The following is a 13,677-nucleotide window of genomic DNA, read 5'->3' as shown; positions in this document are numbered from 1 at the left end:
TTATCTTACAGAGAAGGAGACCACGGCAAAGGGCAAGGAGATATGTCCACGTTCTCTCAGGAGAAGGGATAGGGCTTGTTGTAGGCACTGTCTCCTGGAAGGAGTAGAGTCTGTCTCTTACTAATGACTGCCACCCACTGGACCAGTTCCATGCCTGCCTCAGATCCTTGGTCCATGCTGAACAGAAGTGTGTGCTGCAGAGATACCAAGGTTCTCAGCACCTTTGCTGTGACTGAGAGTGTTTCTCTGATTTGAAGAGGAATGGAGGCCAAACCTTCCTACCCCGAGGCTCTGTCTGTCCACCCCGTCTGTCCTGCATTGTCTCCTGTCCTCCTTACTATGCTCCATTGTGGAGGGCCGGACCACATTCTCCATTGCTTCTAGGAACAAAGGTAGAGATTGACCTCTGTGACCCCAAGGTGTGGCGGCACACGCCTTTAATCCCAGCGCACGTGCTTTGTAACTCTCTACCGCTGCGTCCCTGCCTACTCCCGAGGTTTCACCTGGGACTGGGAGCAGTTAACCAATCCAGGAATGACACGTCCAAGGCAGGGTCTGTTTCCTTTATAAGGGATGGGTTCCATCTTATCTGGGTCCCCGACCATGTTGGCTTATGCTCTGGCTCCCAAGAGGATTAAAGCCATTCCTGCAGAAGGATCCTAGTGTTCCGTGTGGTTCTTGCTGGCGAGACGGTAGCGCGGGACACTCCATGTAGACTAAGTTACTGCTTTCCCTTAGGCAAAGGAAAACAGGCCTCTAGCCTGTCTGAGAAAGCGAAAAGTGCAGCTGAAACAGAGGAAGAGTGAACTGAGAGAGGGGAGACAGATGAAAAAGGAAGTGTGGAACCTAATGAAAGCAGAATGTCCCCAACATCACATCGCCAGGACAAGGTTTCCTTGAAAAGGCCAGTGCCCCTAGTTTCCAGTTAATGTGCAGTAAGGATAAACTAATGGGTGTGTCATAAATGGCCAGATCACGTGTGGCACCAGATGACACCCCAGCCAACAAAATCTGTGTACAACCTTGGCCCAGTGCACTGCAGGAGGGAAGAGCCTACAGGGACCCATCAATCTCCTGCCAGCAGCAAGGACAGACACCATGAGCACAGCTGGAAAAGTAAGAAAAAGATCTTGCTGTTGGGAATATATTCTCATTAACATGCTAAAAGATGCTGACTTCTAACTTAGACATGACATGCACTGAAAGGCGATGTGTAATGTGTGCTATAGCACAGGGCGTGCACTGGACGACAGTGCAGCCCGGCTGCTGCTAAATATCTTTAACAAGAGCACACAGACTCTAGATCTGGGGACGTCCTCACTTCCTCATTAACTCTGCAGCACAGGGATTTCATTCTGAGCCAACTGTGACTACCTTGTAAACAGAAAGTTTTAAAGAGACCTTCTACAGAGAAGTCTTTACTCATATCACGATTCCATAGCCTGCTATTCTTTATAATCATAGCTTCCTTATGAAAACAGAAAAGTCTGACAAACGTTTCATAAGAGGAATTTGTTTCAGGAACTTAGTAGAACTCTCCCATTAAACTTTGATAAAATTTCTGACAAGAGGTAGATTGATTTCAACGCTTTAGGTCATCCACGGTAAGATTATATTCCCATGCACGCCGTGATTTGGAGGGATCCATTACTGCACAACTCATAAAATCTCTAGAAGCTCTATAGAACTGCCTCTTCTCTCTTAAAAAAATCATCCAGCTTTTTTATAAAATTAATTATAACATTAATTCTAAGAAGAACTGAATCACTTGTAAACAGTAAGAATACATACATATGGTACAACGTTTACCACAAAGTCATCTCCCTTCTTCAGTCTGTGTGTGGTACCGAATCATGCAGCAGTCATTCAGCATAATTAACTGATTTGTGCTATCCACCTGCCTAATTATAAAGCCTCTGTTTCTGTTGGCACAGGGGCTGTTTTATGCTTGGGTCAAAAGTCCAACAGTTCACAGTGAGAACTGGGGTTGGAGACTTCTGCATCCACGGTGTGCCACGACTCGGTATAGAAAAGATGGGTGGAGAATCGTCACAGAAGGGGATGTTGGCAGAAGTTTTGTTCCAATTCACTTTATTTTCTTTCACTCCTGGTCATGTTTAGAATGACAATCGCATTTCAAAGAAAAGTAGTTAGGACAAAGAATGACTGAAAAAGTTAAAAGAAAGAAACCCATTCTAATCCACCAAGCAAGAAGTGAGGGACTTGGGAATCCAGGCTCTTAAGTAGAGGGTCGGTAACAGCGCTATGGTGATCGTCGGCTTGAGTTTATACTGCCTACAACAGAAAATAACAATGTAGCCAGGTATGATAGACCATCCCTGAAATCTCAGTACTAGGAAGGCCAAGACATAAAGGTTCCTAGTTCAAGGGCAGCCTGGGAAGCTCATTGGAATATTGTCTCAGAAATCCAAAGCCTGGGAGTTCTCTGTGGCAGAGTACTTACCTAGAATGCACAAAGTAGCACTTCAAAAATATATTAATAATTTTAATTTAAAATTAAACATATATGCAATGTAAGCGGAGGCTGTTGGTTCGTTTCCTGGCTGCCAGACCTGAATAACCACGCAGAAACTTTATTGATTGATTTACAACACTGTTTGGTCAATGGCACAGTTGTATTCCTAGTTAGCTCTTATATCTGAAATTATCCATGTCTATTAACCTATGTATTATTAGAAATGACTGTGGTAGTCTGTGGGTACCGATGGGGTTCCATTGGCAGTCTTTCTCCTTCGACAGCTACATGTCATCTCCCTGACTCTGCCTACTCTCTCTATATATTTCTTCTAGTCTGGCTATATTCTGCCCTGCCATAGGTCAAGACAACTTCTTTATTAACCAATGGTAATAAAGCATACTCAGAGCATATAGAAGATAATCCCACATCAATTCAATGATTTCAATCAAACAGCCTCTTTCAGAACAGTACCAGTGACTGTCAGGAAACAAAAGGGTACAAGTGTGGCCTGAAAGAGCACATACCAATTCATCCCCAATGTATGACCTTTCTATTCCTGACCTTCTACTATGGTGTCACAGGTTTCTCAGGGTGTTTTGACTCCTTGTAAATAAAAAGTGTCCATTTCTATGTAACAATGGGTGGCAGACCTTGGGACAGACGCTGTGTATAGGAAATAGAGAGACACAATTGCGGTGATCCCCTTCTAGCTGCAGTAACCCTTCATCTTCCAGGTGATCAAGTGCAAAGCAGCTGTGCTGTGGGAGACCCACAAGCCCTTCTCCATCGAGGACACAGAAGTCGCACCCCCCAAGGCCCATGAAGTCCGCATTAAGGTAGCGCCCCTTTCCACCGTCTAAAATATTAGGTTTAAAAAACTCAGGAAATACTCCATAGATGCGTCCAAAAATCCACTAACATTCCCTTTCAATATGGTCACCCCACAAAGAATGAGCCTGTTGCTGAGCCGAGCTGTTGACATCAGCTGCTGTATGTTCGAAGTTTAACATAATCCCTGAAAATTTTTTATGTTTATGAGTTTGTAAAGTGCTAAACATCTTGAGTCCAAAAGCAATTAATATTAGATAATTAGGTAATATTAGGTGATTTCTTGGTACTCATTTCCTAGTTCTAACTCCATAACAATGTATACATTTTTGTACGTTGTATAAACTAAGTTTTTAGTGTCCCTTAATCCAAAGGATGATCCTTGATGCTTAAGCTATGTAACTGGGAAAAGATACCAAACCACGGGAAAATCTTGGACCTAAATCGAATCAGAAGCTATAGGGATTGTTAGCAAGCTCCTCAGAAGCACAAATTCAGATTAGGTGTGCTAAATCTTCCGCAATCGCTATCATGGTTCACCAAACTCTATCTCTAACCTATAGATGGTGGCCACGGGCGTCTGCCGTACAGACGATCACGTGGTTGCTGGAAGCCATTCTTCGCCACTTCCTGCAATTCTAGGTCACGAGGGAGCTGGTATTGTGGAGAGCATTGGAGAAGGGGTGACTTCTGTCAAACCAGGTACAGAATTCTTTACCCTCGGGGTTTGTGCTTTCTCTCTGACTGATCCAAGCACATCCGTCCCGAAAGAGGAACCCAGGCAGTAGGAGACTTAAAATCTGGCACAGGTTACAGGATTTCCACCTCTTCCTCCCTGCATGCCTCTCAGTTCTGTGGCATCCAATCATGTCTTTTATCTTTTTATATCTATTTATTATCGACAATATGTCAGGCGCCGAGTTAGAGTTACCAGTGTGACATTCAGAGTTCATAATCTGCTAACTTCCACTTCAGTGTCGCTGAGCACCGGGGACTTTTCAGGATCCGAACAGATCTACAAATGGGGCAAAGGCAAGACCTGCAGGTCCAGGTTCTGAGTGTCTAGATGTAGGGAAGCTGCTCTGTGCTGAGTTCAGAGACCCGACTGCTCGCCTGGCTTCAGGATGCCTCTCCTGTAGGATGCTGTAGGTTTAATCGCATTGCATCCACGTGATGGCTTCCTCTTTACTATATGCTCTTTCTTCTTCAATACAGAAACATAATACAAGAAAAGAGGAAACCACAGGGGGAAAATTTAGACAAAGTCCTGCAAACACAAACACCATTTTATTATCACTAGTTGGGCTGAAGGTGGTGGCTTGCACATTGCTTTTTAATTCATCCATGTTTTTATTTTAACTTTGTTTGTTTTTGGATGTAAAGGTTGATTAAAAATATATTTTCTGTGGTGTCATCACACATTCATTTAATCTGTGAAGCATAGTGATCAGGTCATTGATTTGTACAATAACATAGGTAGCACATGTGATTTAAAAACAAAATTCTGTTCTTCTCCAAAAAGATCATTTTAGCCAGTAAATTCAGACATCTCTTGAATTCCAAATAACCATAAAATAAGAAAAGAACTCATCTGGCTTGAGTTAAGCTTTGCTGTTTCCTTTATTTGGAAACAAAATTAGAGTAAAACGATTCCTTTACTTCTCAGGATGCTTTGTCTCTGGCAGAAAACATTGATAGTTCATAAACATATATCTAAAAAATTTTGCCTTTTCTTCTCAGGGGAAATCTCTAACTCACTGTTGAGGGCTGAGTTCTCCAGAGCAAGTCGTCACTTCTCAGTCACATTTCAGCGTCCTCAAAAATAACTAGGATTATTGTTAAAGCATTCGTTTCATATAAAGAGAAGCACAATCACTTTGAAAAACCAAAACAAGGTGATGGAGAAACGACTCAGTGGGTGAGGTCATCCTGTTAGACAGTTGACAGCCACCTGTAACTCCAGCTGCTCGGGACCCAGCACCCTCTGCTGACCTTCAAGGGCACCCACACACAGTGCATACACACATGGATACTTGGACATGCACAAAAAAAAAAGAACAAATCTTTTTAAGAAGTATAAACCTAACTATCAAAATTCTCATTTGAATTTTAAATTATGATCAAGCTTATTTTCTCTTATTTTTATTATGAAATAGTTCCTATATTGTATTTGGTCTTATTTTAGATTCATTTTAACTACTATAAAAAAATTCAGAATTGTCCAACATCTCATGGGAAGTTAGTAACTCATGGCAACTAAAGTATATATTTATACTTAGCAGTGAGTATATCTAAGGGTTGACCAGTCCTAATACGTGGAAAGCACCCAAGAGCAACTGAGGCACACATGGAAAGTTAGCTGCTCATCAGTAGATGTAGCTGTTTTTACATTTCCCTTTTGTTTCAGGAACCTTCCGGCACATAGCAACCTGGATGAAGAGCAATGACCCATGCACGACGTAGTACAGTTGAGCTCTATTTCTTAGAAACCTTTCTAAGACCCATATCTCTACATGTAGTCTTCATATTCCTCCCTTATTATTCCTAGGCAGACATTTAAGCCATTTTTCTTGTTCCCTTCCAGGCGATAAAGTCATCCCGCTCTTTTCTCCCCAGTGTGGAAATTGCAGAATCTGCAAGCACCCAGAAGGCAACTTATGTGTAACGAAGTAGGTTTCTTAATGTCTTCTTGCCCAATTAGGTTACACACTGTTTTCTTATTGTCTTCTTGAACAATTAGGTTGCACACTCGCGTCTTCTTGTACAATTAGGTTGCACACTGGTTTCCCCTTGTCTCATGTCCTTTGTTTGCATCTTTCACTGGCCAGCTTGTCAAAGCCTCAGGGCACCTTGCTAGATGGAACCAGCAGGTTCACCTGCAAGGGGAAGTCAATCTACAACTTCATCAGCACCAGCACCTTCTCCCAGTACACTGTGGTAGATGAGATGGCAGTGGCTAAGATCGATGGGGCTTCACCTCTGGACAAAGTCTGTCTCATCGGCTGCGGGTTCTCCACTGGCTATGGTTCTGCTGTCAAAGTCGCCAAGGTAGGATGGACAGTGGCCCATGGACCAAGCTACATGCATATTGTTGGGACTGAAGGGAAGAAATTGCTCACAAGTCAGAGAGAGTTTTTGTAGAAAAGAAATAAGATTGTCCAACTCCAGTGAGAATTTCCTCCACACACTCATGAAAAGTTCTATAATATGCATCTAGGTCTGCCTGTTCCCAAAGAAACTGGCCTCTCATAGAAATTGTTTGAAACTTACATAGATCTGGAGCTGTAACACTTTGCATTTGTTGTTGTCTGCAAAGTTCTGTTATGTCCCAGTCCCAAGATACACTTGAGCAATAAAACATGTTTTAAAGAGTCAGAAACTGGCAAGCTTGGACATTTGGGACAAATGACAGATATTAAAGTGGAGACGTCATCACTGTTATCTCTAAAGTAAGCCAAAGTGGGGAGATCCACACGGCACAAATGCTGTCACCAGTGTTTTTAAAATAAAGACCAGCACTGCTACCTAGTGCCTACCTGCCGGCATGGTGGAAATTTCCTGAAAAGAAAACTGAGGCTTAATGACGAACCAGGACTTAATGGCACTGGACCAGTGCAGCCCCTCTGAGCTGCCTGATGGTCTTTGAAAGAGCATCACGGTGAACGTGAGCTTTGATAATGGCCAGGTGCAGGCCTGGGTGGTTCCTTCTTTATGGGGATTGAGAACAAACCTTATCAGCGACATTTTCCTAGCAAACCCTAACTTTGGTTGTGTTAGAGGTCTCCCTTTCCTACAGTTTCTGTCTCTTCGTGTGTGCACATCGCATGAGAGACAGCGCTCCTTTAGCTACCCTCAGCTGTGTGTGACCTAGTATATCCTGAACAAGTTTGCTGGGCGATCCTTTAAAACGTCAGTCTATGACTCTAGGATTTGCTTACATCATTTTCATAGGTTGATGATGTTGATTAACATGTTATTAGGAAAATAAGCCCAAAAAGAATTTGAATGCTGAAGAAAATTCACCTCTTTATTATAGATGAAATTGATGCTCTTACTCAGTTAGGAGAAAGTAATACAATTGTTCAATAGTTACTTTATATTTATTTCATTAGCTTCAACCCCAAATGTAGTTGTTCCTTGTGCAGTTGCTCATGTGTTTCAATAGGAGGACTGAGTGAGCCATGCAAGCCATGGGTACTTGTGATCAAGAATTTCAGTCATTCTTATTAAAACACTGACAAGCTATTGCTTCAGAATTTTTCATTTGCCTCTAAAAGTCAGGCTTCAAGTCTCACAAAGACAACATTGGTCTCTTGATGTATTTCCTTAAAGTTTCCTGTCCACTTTCCTGTTAAGCCAGGGATGACTTGTCGATGCTTCCATGATGACTTCTTCCCCAGTTACCCTGGTTGTGACTACTGAATGATAGTGAACCAAGGAGTTAATGATTGAAGGGTGGTTGGATGGCAGTGCAGTCTCCTGGAGTAAACATGATCATTTGTTTCTGTTTGGGTACAAACTTCACTCCAGTCCCTGGGATCCATATATCAAAAGAGTCTGAGATGTTATAGTGGAAGCTCCATCCCAGGCCCCCTCTCCCATATCTCTCTCCAAACCCTGCTGCATCTCAGAAAGCCCACCAAATGGTGGCCCCTATTGTAGGAGGCTGCTTGTTTGTGTCCGGCTGCCCATAACTCAAGTAATCACACAGAAACTGTATTAATTACAATACTGCTTGGTACTGGTGTATGTATATTTTTAGTTCACTCTTATCTCTTAAATTAACACATTTTTGTTATTTTATATTTTACCATGAGGCTCATGGCCTACTAGCAAGGTTTCACCTGGTGGCTTGTGTCTTCTCCTCTGGTGGCTCCATGGCGGCTCCTGACTCCGCCTTCTTTCTCCCAGCATTCAGTTTTGTTTTCCCACCTAGCTCTGTTCTGCCCTCTTCTAGGTCCAAAACAGTTTATTTATCAATCAATGGTAATCACAGCATACAGTGTGGAATACAACATCAGGCCCGTCCCCCAGTGATACTCAAAGCCACTCCACAGGGTATTTAAACTGCCCTCCCAGTAAACAGACACATGGTTTTCTCCTCTGGCGGGGGGGAGGGTGCTGGGAGGCTATTCGGGAGTACTGAATCCATTAAACCTGGACATTTTCTAATTCGGTTTGACTTGGCCTGATTTGGATGGCTGAATTGGCTGAGAGGCTTACTGGGTTACAGAAATTTTTCAGTTTCATGTATACAAATTGCTTTTGTGTATATGTAAGAGGTTATTATGTGGCTTGGAAGAGGAAAGTCATTGCCATGTTGAGTTCAAAGATCATCCAGTACAGCTGGTCTCACAGGGGATTCCCATTGGATTAGAGTGGTGTTCCACCTGAAGAGATTCCAATTAACTGGTAGAGGCTGTTACTGGATCCTGAGATTAACAAAAAGTGATAACTCCACAGATACATTTAATATAGAGCAAACTTTGAGAACCACTGTTGTACCCCTTTGGGCAGCTATAGCCAGAAGAGGTTTTGGAAGCAGGTGGAATGAAATCTGAGAGGCCATGACAGAGGACAAAGCAAACAGCCTTGTGCAGCATGGAACACTTCCTAGCGGTCACTCTTTGGTCCATCTTCTGTATTTTCTGCAAACACAGGTGACCCCAGGCTCCACCTGTGCTGTGTTTGGCCTTGGAGGTGTCGGGCTGTCTGTCATCATTGGCTGTAAAACAGCTGGAGCGGCCAGGATCATCGCTGTGGACATCAACAAAGACAAATTTGCGAAGGCCAAAGAACTGGGTGCAACTGAGTGCATCAACCCTCTAGACTACAGCAAACCCATCCACGAAGTAATCCAGGAGATGACCGATGGAGGGGTGGACTTCTCCTTTGAAGTAATTGGTCGCACTGACACCATGGTAGGTACTGTGGCATGCCCTCAGATCTCTCCTTCTGCCATCCATAATGTGCTCAAGACAGCAAAGTAGAAATCTCATGCAGAAAGCTATTTTAAATGGTAATTTTCCATCTCCAGTTTCCTTCTCCTATTGATTAGTCTAGTGCTGTGATAAACATCTCATTTTTCAGTTCTATGAGTGTTTCTCAAGTAATAATGCTCCATTTATCATTAATTCAGAAAAGCTTTTCATTGACTTTTTTGTTTCTTTGTTTGTTTGGGATTTTTTTGTAAAAAATCAATTCATCAAGGGAATTAAAAACAAATTCTGGACCTAAATAGACAAATAGATTTTCTTCCACATTCTTAATATTATATTTTATTATATTTGAAATTAACTATTCTGAAAAGCATTTTCAAGTCTCATCATGTGGCCAAAAGAAAAAATGAGTAATATGAGGCCAAGTATTATTTCATTAGCATCAAACATATAGAGGAGTGGCTCGTTCAATGGATCACCATGTATTCATCTCAGAGACGGCACCGTACCAGGCAACAAAAAACACCCTGATCTACATGTTGGAGTAAATACCTTTCAAAATAAAATTCATAGATTCTATCGTAGCCCCTAAATTTGGGAGATATAAATATTGGTTCTCTGTCTCTCTTTCCTTCCCACCATTCTCGCACCCAGGGACTTGAAACTAACGCACTCTGCCTCTTCTATCTCCTCTTCCAATAAACAAAAAACAAAAAAAAAGAAAAGAGATGCACATTTTATAGGGCTATTTATGATCTACATGACATAGTGCATGTAAAATACTTAGCATGAAGCCAGCTGCCATGTGGTAAGCACTGAATTAAGTCAGCTCCGGATAATAATAAGAAAGGCTATTGCCAAGCCTACAGTGCTAAAACTTTTGAAATGAACATTATCCTTATAGTTGCAAACACCATATATTGCTAAGTGTGTAACTCCTCCAGTTACATATCAGCCAACCTAAGACCTCTGGCGTTCTAGAGAAACAACCCCAGAGACCTAAAGAATCACCATTACTGAGGTCCTCCAGAAGCCTTGGCAGAGTTGGTAATAGAGAATGGGAATGGGGCTCTGGGAGTGACATTCTTCTCAGCCTCGAACTGAGACAAGATGTCAAGAGAGGCTGGCGTCTCCTCTGTGGATGGGGAGTCCTTCCACGTTCAGGGTTCTGGTGTCCCCACAGCCATAGCTCTTCTGTGGTTCACAAGACAGTCTCCCTGTTTGTTCATCTGAGCCTGGGTTATTGTTGGATTTGAAGATCCAAAAGTCTGATACCCATGTTTTCTGAGAGGACATCTGGTTTTCTAAATGTCATAATTCAAAATCAAAAGATGGGGTATCATGTATCTTTGGGGATTATAAATCATCTTTTACTACAGAATTTTAGATGAAACAATTGAAAGGTGAAAGCTTCCTGGATGTCTACAGATAATGGAGTAATGTAAAACCACTGCACACATTGGATGCACAGCCACTGAAAACATGCCCGTTCTTGATCTAAGCCCCACAGTAGGACTTGTTAAAAAGGGAGGTTGACAAATGAATAAGAGGCAACTTGTGATGCTGTCATCATTACATCTTCACCATCAAAATTCTGTCTTAGAGTGTAAACTTCAAAACTGTAATTAGTGGACAATGACAGTGAGTGAACCTGCGCATAGGCAGCCTGAGAGTCACGTGATGAGGAAACAATATTCTCCTTGGAGGACCCAGACTGCATAGGCTCGCAGTTAGACTTGCTTCTTTATTAGTTGATAAGGAAGAAAAAAAATCATTCAATCACCCCTTTTCTCAAAAAATTTCTCTGCACATATCTTCATATGACATGAAAGTGTGTATCATGAGTAGACCACAAGAATATCCACTTTAAATATTATTTATATTCCAGATGTCTTCCCTGTTAAGCAGCCATGCATCGTGTGGTGTAAGTATTATGGTTGGGATGGCTCCTGATACCCAAAGCCTCTCTGTGAACCCCATGTTGCTGTTGCTGGGACGCACCTGGAAAGGAGCAATATTTGGAGGTATGTATTCACAGCTGAGGATCAAGTTCTGTATGTGTTCTTGTGTGCCAAGGTGAACATGTGGGTGTGTATGGAGTCAGAGAACATTTGAAGTAGCTACGCAGGAGCAAACAGCCTTGGTCATTGACTCTGGGGGGTCTCAGTGGCCTGCAGCTCATGGTTAGGCTAGACTTCCTGGCCAGTCAATCCCAGGAATCTCCCAATTTCCTCTCTTCAGACCTAGAGTTACAGGCTCCCCCAGCACTGAAACCACTGTTTAATGTTACTGGGTTTGTTTATTTGTTTTGTTTTTTGTTCTGGAGATCAACACAGCCGCCATGACAACCTCTACCCCTACCTGCACACCTATCCCTAAAAGAAACATTCCAGACAGGAAGCCAGTGAATAGAATTCTTAAAAGTTGTGACAGGGATGCTCAAGTGTTGCTCTCCAGTTAGTGGCTTCTGGTGTGGTGGTGGTAAGGAAGGACTCACTTTTCTCTAAGAAGCTGGCCATTGGGAGTTTGGCCATGCTCCAGTGAGAACAGAGGCAACATGATTTGGACTTGGTATATTTTTTTTGTAGAGAGAGGTCACAGGATTACAGAGTGGACTGGGAGAACACAGAAGTTAGTGTGATCATGGGCATTGGGTTAAATTCACAGATAATCATTAAAAATCTAATGTCGGGAAAAAACAAAAAGAACTTAATTACCTTAACCATCTCCCCAACTTCGAGGATCTAATTCCTAGCTTTTTCCAGAATTTCTTCCTTTTTGTAACAGAAAAGTTCTTGGAAGGCAACATGAAAATCACTGTTCTCTCTATAGCAAGAACTATTGCAGGAAATCCCAAGACAGGCTGCTCTGTGTTCCCATAAACGAGCCAGGGATTTCCTGGCTCCTTCTACTTGGGTCTCTGTAAGGCCCAAAAATACCTTACAGGATGGAGACTGTACAAGATATTAACATACGCCTACACTCTTCCTTTACCTATAAACATCTGCAGTATGATTTCTCTAAGAAAGATCTACTAAGCCGTCATCAGCCAGCGACCCTGTTCATCAGGTGGCATGTCATAAGACGTAAACGCAATGCAGAGGGTGTTTGAGTCCCACATCTGCCGCTCAGGTGGCAGCCTGTCACTACTGCACGGTTAGGAACTTGGTTTCTTTGGAAGATCTCTTGTCTAATTCTCCTGCCTGCCCCCTGACTGGATCTCACGAAGCTGCTCTCTCCTTTCAGGCTTTAAGAGTAAAGATTCTGTCCCCAAGCTTGTGGCTGATTTTATGGCCAAGAAGTTTCCATTGGAGCCATTAATTACCCATGTTTTACCTTTTGAGAAAATAAATGAAGCATTTGAGCTGCTTCGCTCTGGAAAGAGGTGAGCCTTAAGATTCTTTTTATCGGATGGGTGGGGGAAAGAGATTATTTTTATGGGGTTGGTGGGGGAAAGAGATTATTTTTATGGGGTGGATGGGGGAAAGAGATTTTTTTTATGGTAGGGGAAACGACCAACAGAAATGAAGGAGAAACGGGAGAGGAGCACAAATGGGCCTTCTGTGACGGTTCAGACTCTGCACGCACATGTACAACCCAGGGCATTTATAACGCTAAGCCTCAGTTTTCATAGTCTCTAAAATGGAGAAAATATGATAATTGACCTTATAGTGCTGCTGCTTAGGATGAAGTTTAAATGAGACAGTGCCTAAAAAGCTTCTACAAAGTGTATGGCAAAGAGCCAGTATGAAATGTCTGTTATGGATGGTTTTCACTGAGACTCATAACACATGCTTTATTTACCCTCTGGGCACCGTGAGTTCTGGAAATGTGAAACAACATCTTATATTTCATATTTCAGTATCCGGACTGTCCTGACGTTCTGAGACCATACTGATGCCTTCCTACTCCTGACCACTACACCCCACTGAATCATGGCACCAGCCACATCACAGCACTAATTTTGTTTCTTAGAGACACTGCCAATAAAGTAACCTTGTACGCTTTCTGCAAGAAACTGAATTTTCTGTGACTCCTTTTTCAACCCCAAATGAGAGCTACGACACCTCAGATGGGGAACTGTAGGGTATCCAGCTGTCCTGCTGATTTGATTGACCTCTGTCATCTTTCCTACTGGAGACAATGTGTCTTGTGACATCTGGTATTCTTTTCTCTCTGGAATTCAATGATTGCCTTCATATATCAACTTCTGCCTGTCCCAGAAGGTGGACTTGAGAAATCAATACCTCTAACCCTACGTCATTGTTCAGTAATCCTAGCATCATCTTTTCACAGGGTTCTCCACTGTATCTGTGTTTCTGGTTCCAATACTGTTGCAACCAAGTCTTTCCCTGTCATGTGAGATACTTCTATTAATAGTTGCCCATATATTTAACATCTGCCTCACAAAAGGTGAATGCGTATCAAATG

General features: G+C 42.5%; 1 protein-coding gene across 2 annotated transcripts; it reads left to right on the top strand.

The window, feature by feature from the left end:
- The first annotated feature begins 974 nt into the window (after positions 1–974).
- Positions 975–13,264, top strand: LOC125414714 (alcohol dehydrogenase 1). 2 transcript variants are annotated; one of them, XM_087897533.1, is made up of 9 exons: positions 980–1,116; positions 3,214–3,315; positions 3,871–4,009; positions 5,892–5,976; positions 6,136–6,355; positions 8,968–9,228; positions 11,135–11,270; positions 12,493–12,631; positions 13,109–13,264. In XM_087897533.1, the coding sequence occupies exons 1-9, from the start codon at positions 1,099–1,101 to the stop codon at positions 13,131–13,133; spliced, it is 1,125 nt and encodes a 374-aa protein (XP_087753659.1). In that variant the 5' UTR covers positions 980–1,098; the 3' UTR covers positions 13,134–13,264. The 2 variants fall into 2 exon arrangements, with proteins under 2 accessions (XP_087753660.1, XP_087753659.1); XM_087897534.1 differs by lacking the exons at positions 3,214–3,315; positions 3,871–4,009 and having other exon boundaries at positions 975–1,116.
- The last annotated feature ends 413 nt before the right edge of the window (positions 13,265–13,677 follow it).

Source organism: Myodes glareolus, chromosome 17 (assembly GCF_982192425.1).
Source record: "Myodes glareolus chromosome 17, mMyoGla1.1, whole genome shotgun sequence".
NCBI classification, from domain to species: domain Eukaryota; kingdom Metazoa; phylum Chordata; class Mammalia; order Rodentia; family Cricetidae; genus Myodes; species Myodes glareolus.
This window is presented reverse-complemented; position numbering and strand designations above follow the sequence as displayed.